At 38.3% G+C, this 14469-nt stretch overlaps 1 protein-coding gene across 1 annotated transcript in view; it reads left to right on the top strand.

Moving 5' to 3' along the window:
• LOC113510415 (forkhead box protein K1) overlaps window positions 1-14469 on the top strand; it is an 89880-nt gene that overhangs the window by 55527 nt on the left and 19884 nt on the right. Inside the window, exon 2 of the mRNA XM_052903608.1 lies at window positions 13039-13196. Coding sequence (XP_052759568.1) covers window positions 13039-13196 — 158 coding nt within the window. The remainder of the gene's footprint in view (window positions 1-13038; window positions 13197-14469) is intronic.

Below are 14469 nucleotides of genomic sequence, written 5' to 3'. Positions count from 1 at the left end.
ATGAAATTGTAACTACCAGAGGGAGACTTTGTACAAAAGTCGTTTGCTTGGACACCTCTGTCCCATTCGTGTTTCTACCGTGAAGCAGTTGTGTTTGCATGGCTGTGTTTCGGTTTGAAATTTTGGATATGCCAGTGAATTTATAGGGTGCAGAGGAATAACATCTTAGTCCTCAGGAATGGCAACGCATGGGGAGTATCATGGGCGAAATAGTATACTCTGTTATGTCCATGGGTTGCTCATGTCTATAGGCGACGGTTACCACTTTCCGTCAGGTGGGCTGTCAGCTTGTTTGCTATACTAAGTTCTATAAAAAAAGTATCTGTCTATCTATCTGTTATTTTGAACGATAAATATTCATATAATGTAAAAGTATCAATATAATGTAAAAGCGTATAAATCTTAAACAGTTGCATACATTTTGCTCTGTTATTTATATCATGACAGTAAAATCTTCGATATCGTGCCCTACTACGGTAAATTACAAAAGCGTCCATTTGATCGACGTCAGTCTCGACGTCCGTCTAGGGCGGCTCTTCTGTTCTTCTTCTATATATATATATATATATATATATATATATATATATATATATATATATATATATATATATATATATATATATATATATATATATATATACCTGCAAGTAAGTTCTGGAAATAGTTTGCCGCGTTTGTTTTGCTGAAATACGCTAGCGATGTGCGACTTTACTACTCCAACTACTAATTATTACTGAGCAGTTCATTCGGATTATTCGAATGATTGGAAAATCATTCGACCAATAATTTTATTCATCCGACTACCGATTTCAGTCATTAGTAATTGTTGATGTACGAGTCGGTACGAACGTAACCGAGTCGACCCGATCTTTGGAATGTCTTTTGGTTGTCCCTCGTTGTCACCGACAGTGATATAGTGGATAATAGGGATAAGATTTTGTGGTAATTAGTTACTAATTAGTAAAATAATTCGAATACAGAAATTAGTATATTACTAATTTAGTAGTCGAATTAGAATTACTATTATATTTTATATTAGTAATTACTAATTATTCGAATAACAATCATTCGGATTCACGCATCGCTAAAATACGTTTAGTATAATAAAATATAAAAACTATAATTAATCCAAAGATACGAGTATAAGTCAAAATTAAAACAACGGTTTGTAATCTGAATGACATGCGATGTAACGTATTTATTTATTTATAAAAGACACAAACAATATGCTCACAACAATTAAGCAGACAATGTACAATGATATAAGTAAGTAAAAAGTGAAAAACTACTATTAAAAATGTTTAAATCTAGGTTCACTTGAACAAAAACATCTCACTCCTCCCTACCAAGCTTAAGGCCATATAAACACATCAATTAAAGGTGTATACAGCTCTCACAGATAAGCGTCAATGTATGCTAAGTAACAATTATACAATTAGAGAAGACCTAATTACCAATCCATATTATTAATAAGCCTAGTAAACTGCACTAAAGAATTACCAAAGATGTCGATATCATGGTCAACATTTACGGCTTTATTATAGGACGATAACATTCTGTTGAGGGGAGAATTGGATCCTGAGTTAGTACGACAAGCGTATGTTGAAATAGTGTTAACTATTTTAGCAGATCTACCATAATATTGAAATTTCCGGTATTTACAATAGATTTCGAAAAATGAGGTTCACAATTCGATACTCTATTTTTTTATGTTTGTTATCCGTTCGTTGTAAACCGACTTGGATTTTTTCCTGTAGGCATAATTTATGAATTTCGTGGAAATTTTATCAACAATTATGATAGTTTAGTTTTTAAATCAAAGAAACTGGTTTTTTACAATTGAAGTTTTTTTTTGTAGAACGTAACCTTCTTGTATGAATGACTTAGTCACCGGTCACGTTTGAAAGGTGATTTTAGTGACATAAACAATTGTGTATCTATAGGTATTATCTGTTATGTAGAATGCCTATTGGCTATTGTATAAGTCGTGTTACTAATGTCAGTATTATAAATATGAATGTGACTTTGATTGTTTATATGTATTTAGTGCCTTATCAGCTTAATTTGGAAAATACGTACGTAGGATAAAAGGCAAGGAGGCCTAAGGCCTCTAATTAGGCCTTTTTTAAGGACATAGGTTAATTTTTATCCCGGATAGTAAACATATTCCATTCACATGAAGTTGCGGATGAAAGCTAGTTTTCAATTGACTTTAATAGGGGGGAGAAGCGATTGTTAATAATGGGGCTTAGTAGCCCCATTATTAAGCTAGCACTTTGTCAGGTCGACCCCCTCGCGGTTGCTCCTGGGAACTATTGTGTTCTATTCCAAGTGAATTTATTACGATAGTCTAACTGACCTGCCTTTTCATTCTCATCTATCATCTCTCACTGGTGCCTTGCCAGCGTATACCGTTAGCGCAGGCGGGGGTTACCATGCCGTTATCATCCAATAAAAAAAAACTGACTTTAATAACAAGGATATTCTCAAATAGGTTGTGTGTTTTTTTTAAATATTTGCTACCTCATTACTACGTCAGTTGTAAACCGATTCGTTTTATTTTTATCTGAAAGGACTTACATATTTACAGATTGGTCCGATAAAAGTTTTACGTAAATCGGTTCAGTAGTTTAGTTTTTAAATCAAAATAACTGGTTTTGTCACAATTGATGTAGGTTTTTTTTGTAACATAATCTTTAATTACGAGGTCTGTCCGGAAAGTTCGTATAAAAGTGTTCTGGAATGCGAGAAAGAGGAGTGGGGAGGCCAGGTAAGCGCAGGACCCCTTCCTTATGTCCCTAACAATGCTTCAGTTCTGGTCTGACCGCCGTGCGGTGCGAACTGGCTTGTCACGCCATCTGTGAAGTTACCTCTTAACGAAACCCCGTCGGCATGGAGCCCGCTTCCGTTGAAGAGCAGCGCGTCGTAATCAAGTTTCTCTCGAAACTCGGCAAGAATGGCCGTGAAAGCAAAGATGGAAGACATCCGGGGAACCACGAACAAAAAAATCAAGAAAATCCCGCTCAAATGTCAAGACAATGTTGATTGTTTTTTTCGATGTTCGGGGGATTGTCCATCAAGAATTCGTCCCTCCAGGCCAGACAGTTGATGGAAAATTCTACGTCGATGTGCTCAGACGCCTCAAAGCTCGTGTGGCACGAGTTCGTCCAGAATTGGCGCGAGAGGGGCGTTGGATTCTTCACCACGACAATGCCCCTGCCCACACCTCTCTTGTTGTCCGTGAGTTTTTGAGTAAAAATTCCATTACGGTGACCGAACACCCCCCTATTCGCCGGATTTGGCCCCGTGTGACTTCTTCTTGTTCCCAAAAACCAAATTGGTACTTCGGGGGCGGCATTTAGGGGACATAAATGAGATAAAAAAAGCTACGACGGGCCAGCTGAGAAACCTACAACCAGAGGACTTTCAAGGAGCCTTCTCACAGTGGAAACGGCGTTGGCACAAGTGCATTATGTCACAGGGGGAGTACTTTGAAGGGGATAAAATTGATTTACCTGAATAATTGTAAAATAAAATTTTTAAAAAACTTTTATACGTACTTTCCGGACAAACCTCGTATATTACCAACTAGCGGCCCGTCCCGGCTTCGCACGGGTGGATATTTTTACAACATTTTAAAAAGTGGTTATTGTGACATAATGATAATAGTTGGACATATAGTATCGCGAAGTTTTTTGTAGTCATTGATATTTTCTTCAATATTGTAGAACATACTTTTGTTCTATCACCAATAGTTTCCGCAGCGCACGCGACGAAAGATATTTTATAGCATTTTTTTTACACTTTGAGTTACGTTATTAAAGCCTATGCCTATTAGCCTATGTTACTCAGGGTGAATGTAGCTTTCTAATGGTGAAAAAATTATTGAAATTGGCAAAGTAGTTTTTGAGTTTATTCATTACTAACATACATACACACAAAAATACAAATCTGTCCTCCTTTATAATATTAGTGTAGACAAGACATAGTGTAACGTCGGGGTGAGTCGCTAGTTTAAACCATTAGTGAAGTAATGTACAGTTTCCATTCATTGCCTTAACCTTTGTGAATGTTTGATGAGAAGGGGAAGCTAAATGTAAAGGTTTTGAAGTTTCCAAATTAATTTGCTCGTACTTCAAAAAGTTTAAATGTTTTTGCCTCGTCACACTTCTGTTTGTCTGTTCTTGAATGTTGTGCTCTTACGTTCCATTCATTTATTTTAAAATTTTGGACCTCCGTGTTTTGAGGGAGAAGAGGTTTTTATTTTATACAACTTAGAATAGCAAACAAGCTGACGGCCCACCTGATGGAAAGTGGTAACCGTCGCCTATAGACATGAGCAGTACCATGGACATAACAGAGTGTACTGTTTCGCCCATGATACCCCCCATGCGTTGCCATTCCTGAGGACTCAGATGTTATTTCTCTGTACTCTCTTACTGGTGCTCCGGTAGTGCAGGTGGAGTTGCAATACCATAATCACCTATTAAACAAAAACAATTTGTGTTTTCACCCAGCTGCTTCTAATAAACTACTATACCATTCTGAACTGTAACCCGGCACAGTTAAAGTCGTGAATCCATTGTAATATTTATCATAAACAGTAAACTGTTGTCCGTATCTATAGTGATGTCACGTTAGGTTGTAAACAGTCTGTTATCGATCGTACACTCATTTGTGGATGTATCGAATTTCGTATGGCGTGACACGTGGCCAACTAGGGCTGCCACCGAGCAGAGTCGTGAGTTTGACCAGAGAATCGTAGTAGTGTTAAGACCATTAATAAATCGATATCAAGTGAATTTCCGTGTAGCTCCCGCCATAGAATGGACCACCCCTTCCTTTCCCGTGGACGTCGTAAGCGGCGAGTAAGGGAGTTTATGGGAGGAGGGATGGGCAGCAACGTCCTTGTTTTAAACATCTCTAAAAGTAACTGCGGTTGCCAAACCCGCCTGCCAAGCGTGGCAACAACCACTGGATAAACTCCCGTTATGGGGAAGGCCTATGTTCAGCAGTGGACAGTTTACGGCTGATGTAATAAAATGATAGTACTAGGGAACAGTTAATGATACTGTTTTGATTAAACGAAACATGAGTCAGATAAAGCAGTTTCTTTTAATGGATGATAATGAAACGGTAACCCTGTCCGCGCTAACGATATGCGCTGGTAGGGTACCGGTGAGCTGCACACGAGAAACACAACTGCTTCACGGCAAAAGCACGAATGGGGCAGAGGTATCCAAGCAAACGACTTTTATGCGAAGTGTCTCTCTGGTTACCTTACTTATTAAAAAAACAATACTAGGTTTTCTGCCATAATGCCTTACATTTAGATCGGTTGCTTTGTTACCAAATTGTCTAGTTCTACCCCTTGTATTTTGTTTTCTTTTTTTTTTGTCATATCGTGTTCGCGGCTTTGGGGTGGATAAGGATCACCCTTGCCCTCAGCGAACCCCAATGTAACAGGGTAGAGGGAACTCAAAGTTGAATCAAACGGAAACGATACTTTGGTGGCGTGGCAAATATGTTCATTTTTAAATACATTTGTATGTATGTAACTTTATTTATATATAAAGCAGTGAAAGTGTGGTAGGATAATTTTTGACTGCAAAGCAGGGGTCTTAATATAAAATCCTAGCTTAAGCTTTTTATTTTTTCGCATTTATATTTAGATCGTTTGAAACCGATTGTCATTTGTCCTTTACTTCAGAATGCTTGTCAGCTGTCACAGGAGTCACGGTAGAGGCTTTCATCTATAACAAAGACGGTCTAAAAACTAAAAAGAGAGGACGCCACCTGTCATACGAGATGTAGTAAAAGATTCACACAACTTTTTTTTAGAACATAAAGATATAAGAGAACAAGTAAGTGACAGCCCTGTGCACATTAATGTATTATGTGAATATTGCATCAGGTTATCTATGATTCAGTTAACTCAATATTGGGGTAAACAAGATGAGCGTAGGTATCTCGTGGAATGATAACAATTTATTGGGTTACTATAACTTTCTGCTCGGACAAATGCGGTTGACAGTTAAACGCGAAACCGAATGAATTTGTAGGGCTTGGTGGTGGGATTAGTAATGATAGATAAGGACAGGGGAGAGACAAGGATTTAACTAGTGATCCGCCCCGGCGTCGCACGGGTAAATATAATAGATAGACACATAAATTAGTATTTTATATTAGCTTTAAATTAGACAAGGAAATACAAATGGCGCTAGAATGGAGACTGGTGATCTTTGTTGATTATTTTGTAATTAAAGATAATTTGAAGTTAAATTTTTAAATTGGCGACTGGCTTTATTTATTTTTTAACGATTAATAAAATAAGAATTTTTCAAATCGATTTACAACTGACGGAGTTATGAGGCAGGGAACATGAAAAAAAAGAAAAAAATATAACAGAATTGAGAACCTCCTTTTTTTGAAGTTGGTTAAATATAGGTCCTAGTGTTCGTACTCGCGTAATGTAGACATAAAAATATCAGCCAAACGGAGAGTTCCCATTGGGAGTTCTATTTATCTTATTTAATTAAGCATTTCTTGCCTCCTTAATAACAGCAATTTAATATTCAGCCCCCGGAGGATAACATAATTAGAGTGCGGCTTGGTTTGTTTATCACAGTTACTTACTGTTCTATCTATTCGTATTCTGTATAAATTATTCTAAAGTTTGAAATAACCAGAGGGTGACTTTGTACAAAAGTCGATTGCTTGGGTACCTCTGTCCCATTTGTGTTTCAACCGTGAAGCAGTTGTGTTTGCATGGCTGTGTTTGGGTTTGAAGGGTGCGATATGGCGTGAATTTACTGGGTACAGAGGAAGTCCTCAGGAATGGCAACGCATGGGGGGTATCATGGGCGAAACAGTATACTCTGTTAAGTCCATGGTACTGCTTTTTAAAATATAAAAATAATATAATTTTAAACTAACAAAAACCTAACAACACCATAATTTTCGCTATATTTTTTTTAAATATTAATATTTACATGCCTACATCGCCTAAGGCAATTAAACAGGTGCTAAACTTAGTATTACTAATATAATTTCAAACAAACTCATTTTCACGTTTATAAAAATAGTAAGGATACATGGGAGGGGGGGGGGGAATGGATTGTGAGTAATGGAGTTTGACAGCCCCATTTCTAGTAATTATGCTCTATTAGGTCTTCCACGTGGTTCCCCCTGGAAACCATGGTGAACAATTCTCGTTGAATTTGTCACGATTGGCTAACTGTCCTACTTCATTCTCGCCTATCATCCTTGACTGGTGCCCTGCTGGTGTACACCGATAGCGCGGGTTGGGTTACCATTCCATTGTCACCCATTAAAAAGTAAGGATACATCAGAATACAGCCGAATTTAAAAGTCTCTTAATGAAATATACTTGATCATGATAAGCCAATACTAAGGGAGAAGTCTCCCCCGGTACCTGCATCCTTCCAATATCGCATCGCCTTATACTTATCTGTTTCGACACTCTTTCATCCAATATTATAGGTGTAATAGAAAGTTATGTTCGGCCGCGTAACAGATATTGGATTGCCTGGTATTGATTTATCCCAGCTCTGGTATACGCTCCAGGGCGAATCCGTGATTATCTCAACGTTTTTATTTAATACCCTCCGGAATTGAGATGTTTTTAAACGGTTTTATTTAGCTCGACCTGTACGGTATTTATTTATTTGGGTCAAAATTAGAAATTGGAATTTAAGCACCTTCCCGTTGTCAGATTGATCTGAAATTTGGTACACACATTTAATTTAGATGACAATACAATATAATAAAATCAATAACATTATAAATCTAAGATGGCCGCCGATACAAAATGGCGGATTACATATTTTTCCTTAACCCCCGCAATATGGGTATCAAATGAAAGGGCTACACTAGTAAAACACGATGATTATGTCAAAATTTAAAATTCAAGACGGATGCCGTTCCAATATGGCGGACTAGGTACATATTTTTCCACAACCACCACAATATGGGTATCAAATAATAGGACTACACTGAGACACCCAGACACTAGACACTCGGACACTAGACACTCAGACGCTAGACCCTCAGACACTAGACACTCAGACACTCAGACCCTAGACACACAGACACTAGACACTCGGATACAAGACACTCAGACACTAGACACTCGGACACTAGACACTCAGACACTAGACACTCGACACTCGACACTCAGACACTAAACACCAGACACAAGACACTCAGACACTCGACACTCAGACACTAGACACTAGACACTCGTCACTCGACACTCGACACTCGACACTCAGACACTAAACACTAGACACTAGACACTAGACAATCAGACACTAAACACTAGACACTAGACACTCAGACACTCGACACTCAGACACTAGACACTCGACACTCGACACTCGACACTCAAATACTAAACACTAGACACTCCGACACTCGGATATAAGACACTCAGACACTAGACTCTCAGACACTTGACACTCAGACACCCAGACACTAGACACTCAGACACTAGACACTCGAAACTCGACACTCGACACTCGACACTCGACACTTAGACACTAGACACTCAGACACCCAGACACTAGACACTCAGACACTAGACACTCGGATACAAGACACTCAGACACTAGACTCTCAGACACTTGACACTCAGACACCCAGACGTTAGACACTCAGACACTAGACACTCGACACTCAACACTCGACACTTGACACTCGACACTCGACACTCGACACTCGACACTCGACACTTAGACACTAGACACTCAGACACCCAGACACTAGACACTCAGACACTAGACCCTCGGATACAAGACACTCAGACACTAGACTCTCAGACACTTGACACTCAGACACCCAGACACTAGACACTCTGACACTAGACACTCGACACTCGATACTCGACACTCGACACTCGACACTCGACACTTGACACTCGACACTCGACACTCGACACTCGACACTCGACACTCGACACTCGACACTCGACACTCAGACACTAGACACTCAGACACTCGACACTAGACACTCAGACACTCAGGCACTCAGACACTCAGACACTAGACACTCAGACACTAGACACTCGACACTCGACACTCGACACTCGACAGTCGACACTCGACACTCGACAGTCGACAGTCGACACTCGACACTCGACAGTCGACACTCGACACTCGACACTCAGACACTAAACACTAGACACTAGACACTAGATACTAGACACTCAGACACTCGACACTCAGACACTAGACACTCGACACTCGACACTCGACACTCAGATACTAAACACTAGACACTAGACACTCAGACACTGGACACTCGGATACAAGACACTCAGACACTAGACTCTCAGACACTTGACACTCAGACACCTTTTTGGCCTCAGTTCCGTCGAACCCAAATGTACGAAACAGATATATCATCAGTTTTAATTGACTTTGGCACAGACGGCATGCACGTTATTTACCCTAAAGCCATACAGTTTCCAGCAAAATTCAATTATGGTACGGCTGAAAAAAAGGATGTTGCCCTTAGTTTTGTCATGAGCATTCACCGTCCATAAAATGCAGGGCAGCACCGTCGACCATGCAGTAGTATATTTGGGCTCAAAATGGTTTGAGGAAGGACAAGCATACGTGGCTCTAAGTCGAGTCAAGTCTCTGGAAGGGCTATGTATTGAGGAATTAGATTGTACTAAATTATCAGGTAAGAAACCATGTAATAATGATGCACTGAATGAATTAAATAAAATGAGGAATATTCGGTAAACAATTTCACTAAATACTAAAAACAAGAAAATAAAAATCGGTAAAAAAACTTTTAAGTTAAACGGTTTTATTTTATGTGCACTGAAAACTACAAAATAAATAAATAGTTACTTACCTATCAACCTACGTAGGTGATCTCGGTCATTAATATCTCTGATGGTAGTGGTTGTCATAACATGAACCATGTCAGCGGCCGAAAGGCAGTTCATGAGAGAACACTAACACCAGGGTTTGCTTGGTAGGTAAACTAAGCAGCCCGCACTATAACAAGTAGGTATTTTGACCTTCTAGTTCAGAAATATTTTAGTACTAGGCAGAATAGCTTTTAGGCATATTAGACTAAAATAAAAACGTGGGGCCCCTCTGAAATCATACCTATAGCAGAGCATATCTTATACTTTGGTAGATCATGAGCTCGGCGTTCGCTGGTGAAGCCGTAACGGCTGGTTATTGATGGTCAAAACCTCCAGTTACGATTATAGTAAGTCGATTCAGCGGACCCTGGACTCCGGAGCTACGAGGTTTCGGATGCGACCGGGATAAACTGCTAGGATGATGATGATGACGATTATAATAAGTCGATGCAATCCACACTTAGTATAGTAGAAAGTAATACAGAAATAGTTAATGGGCCCCACGTTTTTATTTTAGTCTAATATGCCTAAAAGCTATTCTGCCTAGTACTAAAATATTTCTGAACTAGAAGGTCAAAATACCTACTTGTTATAGTGCGGGCTGCTTAGTTTACCTACCAAGCAAACCCTGGTGTTAGTGTTCTCTCATGAACTGCCTTTCGGCCGCTGACATGGTTCATGTTATGACAACCACTACCATCAGAGATATTAATGACCGAGATCACCTACGTAGGTTGATAGGTAAGTAACTATTTATTTATTTTGTAGTTTTCAGTGCACATAAAATAAAACCGTTTAACTTAAAAGTTTTTTTACCGATTTTTATTTAAGCTCCAATTAGTCTTCGTCCATTTTTTTACGTTACTAGCTCGGCTGAGTTTTCGCTCGTGGTTATTGTGGCGTGTTTTATTTTTATATGTGGCACCGCATTTATGTATTTTAATTAATTCAGTTGTTACCTAGTGGTTACCTGTGTGGATAGGACGCGAGTTTAATCCTGGGTGAGAAATCAGAGATTGAGAGAGTTTCCAGTTCATGTGACCCCGAACCCTGAGACCGTTTTGAATTTGGACTTTTTTCAAAAAAACTTTCTATATACATATATATTTCAAATTGAAAATGTAAATGTTTGTATAAGCAGGAATTTTAATTCTACCATTTTCGAAATGCCATTGAAAAAGACGGTGATTTCCAGGGTGACCTCTGGGAGTTTGATCTAATATGGGATTGGTAGTTCGCATTACTGACAATTCCTTTCTCCCCCCGCCCCTCATATCAGCTGTTATCTGTTCACTGGTGAACATAGGCCTCCTAATAGACTGCCATAAAGTTAACGTTCTTTATGGCAGTTTTATTGGGGGAATTTTGCCTATAGTTGGCACGCTTGACAGGCGGATTGGCAACCGGAGTTGGGCTCATTGTGAATTTTAAAAGGAACGCTGCTGCCCATCCTTTGACCATTAAGTTCCCATTGTCGTCTCTTACGACACTCACGGGAAAGGAATGGGTGGCCCATTATATGCTGGGACCACACGGAAACGGAACTTGGATACCTTTTCATTAAATTGTTTTGAAACTGATTTTACATATGAAACAATAACAGGCGCGACCGTTGACCTACTGTTGCGTCAGACTTGGTAGCTGTCTCATCTCATAATGAGGATGCAAGAGTGTTGCCATGGCGACCGGCCATGACAAACGCCATGCGCCCCGGATGACAGTTTTATGTTTTGCTTATTCAATAAATGTACTACTGCACTGCGCAACCGTCATAAAATTAATATGGGACCAATATATGAGTAAAGGGGGAAAGGGATTGCTAGTAATATAGTCTAACAACCCTTTAATTGGCGGTTTTTCCTGGAAACCATCATGGTTAATTCTTGTTCAATTCGTCATGATGGGTCAGCTGACCTGTTTTCATCTTCACGTATTCTCTCACTGGTGGCTTCGCCAGCGTATTCCTATATCGCAGGTGGGGTTACCATTGTATTTTCATCTATAAAAAAAAATTAAAGTAAATCCTATCAATAAAAAAAAGTCGAGATTATTTCAGTTATTATTGCCATTTTTTTTGTATAATCCCGTAAGCACATTTTTTTACTTGTAACCCCACATTAGTCGAACAAATATCCATAACGATAAATGAAAATTATAGATTATTAATTTTGTACTATCGTTTCTAGTACATGGAAAGTAGCCCCATGGCGGGCGCCAGTCGCGCCACTGGCTATTAAGTAATTTATGGATTGTATGATTTCCAAGAAAATTATAAAACGGTGCAGCCGACCTGTATTTTTCATTTAATTTTCATAACATCGGTGAAAAGTATGTCATCTACAATACCCATCTATGTTAGTTTTACATATTCTACTGCAGCTATATGGAAGGATCAATATAATAAGATTATCTATCTATTATAACCATATAAAAGTTTTGTAAATTATTATTCGTATTGTTCTATAATGTAGTTTTACTAGTAGAACTAAAAAAAATCCCTTCTGGTCTACTAATAGAACAAAATGAACTAAAAAATTCATTCTGTTCTAATAATAGAACAAAACGGTCTAAAAAATTCTTTCTGGTCTGTTAGTAGAACAAAACTGCCTAAAAAATTCGTTCTGGCCTACTAGTAGAACAGAACGAACTAAAAAATCTGTTATGATTTTCTAGTAGAACAAGACGAACTAAACAATCCGTTTTGGTCTATTAGTAGAACAAAACGAACTAAAAAAATCCTTCTGGTCTATTAGTAGAACAAAACGAACTAAAAAGGTTCTACTAGTAAAAAAGAACGGAAAGGGAAATTATATTCATGTGTATTCGTAGAGTTCAACCATTTAGTTCCACTATTTAAAAATTGAGTAAATTAAAAATTGTATTTTATTGCAAGTTTCAATTTTATTAACATGTCTGGTAAACTTTTTAACAAGTTTCTGTCTCATAAATTCGATTGATAATGTGATGTTTTAAAATAAATATAAAATTATGACGTGTTCCTATTCATAATACAATTTAATATTAGTTTTAAATTATGGTTCAATATAGGTCAATATCCATATTTGTATGGGATTGGGAGGATATACGAAATAAAAAAATATCACTTTATAAAGTGAATTCTCTTCGATTTTCAGATGCACGTTACGGTTCCCTTCCACGAACATCCGGCTGGAGTTCCAGTCGCTCGTGGAGGAGGGCGGCGCGGGCGGCAGCTCGGGGCCCCCGCTGCCACCTCTCCGCATCACAATACCAGTGGAGAATGATGGTCGGAGTCCTGCGCCCTCGCCGACAGGTGAGTCTATTGCCTTACGCTACGCTTAAGAAAACCTAGCGATTCGTTTTATATTTTTGTAAGCTGGTTATGTTCGTAAATTTATTATTCCCCTACAGTAGGTATATTCATAAATAAATATATATAAATATGTTACGGTAAGTTTTCAAAACGTGTCACATGTTAAGTAATATATTCCTAAGTTTGTTTAAAGCCCAACTTGTATGTTCACTAAACAAGTTGGTAAACTTGTAACGCTTCATTTACTTATATCTAAAGGATTTATTTATCTGCAAACGTTTGTCGAGTTAATGGAACGAACTTCATACAAACTTAGCTAGGATCTGCTAATTGAGTTACACATTTAATAGACCTCTTTTATCTTAACACATTAAAGGCGAAATCTTGATAAAAGTATGCACTTCTACATGATGAGTGTACTCGTCAATCACAGTTAACTGGATAAGCTACAGTCCACATAAATCGTAGTATTACGACTTCCGCCTTTAAGCTACAGTCGAGATAAATCGTAGTACTACGACTCCCGCCTTTAAGCTACAGTCGAGATAAATCGTATTACCACGACTCCCGCCTTTAGCTACAGTCGAGATACTCGTAAATCGTAGTACTACGACTCCCGCCTTTAAGCTATAGTCGAGATAAATCGTAGTACTAAGACTCCCGCCTTTAAGCTACGGTCGAGATAAATCGTAGTACTACGATTCCCGTCTTTAAGCTACAGTCGAGATAAATCGTAGTACTACGACTCCCGCCTTTAAGCTACAGTCGAGATAAATCGTAGTACTACGACTCCCGCCTTTAAGCTACAGTCGAGATAAATCGTAGTACTACGACTCCCGCCTTTAAGCTACAGTGGAGATAAGAACAAACAAAGATATTCCTATACGCAATAGTTTATTAAAATCTTATATTCCTGTAATGTTATTTACATGGGTTATTATTATTATATAATTATTCACATTATTACTACAGTTTTCAGTTCCATTTGTGTAATGACAAAAAAATTATAAACGTTGTTTATAAGGACATTCTGTAGTATATATATTTAGTATCAGCACTGCACCCGTGCGAAGCCGGGGCGGGTCGCTAGTGATGAATAAATTTAATATGCAATAATGTATGAGAAAAGTAATCCTATTAATATAATAATTGGGATAGTTTGTAACGATGGCTGGGATGGATAGATGTTTGTTACTCTTTCATGCAAAAACTACTGAATGGTTTTTAATGAAATTTGGTATACGTGAAGATTATGTCCTAACTTTGCCATTTT

This window comes from Galleria mellonella, unplaced genomic scaffold (genome assembly GCF_026898425.1).
Source record: "Galleria mellonella isolate WM207_F2 unplaced genomic scaffold, CSIRO_AGI_GalMel_v1 utg139, whole genome shotgun sequence".
In the NCBI taxonomy this organism is placed as follows: Eukaryota; Metazoa; Arthropoda; class Insecta; order Lepidoptera; family Pyralidae; genus Galleria; species Galleria mellonella.
The sequence above is the reverse complement of the archived record's forward strand: the minus strand, read 5'-3'. Positions and strand labels throughout refer to the sequence as shown.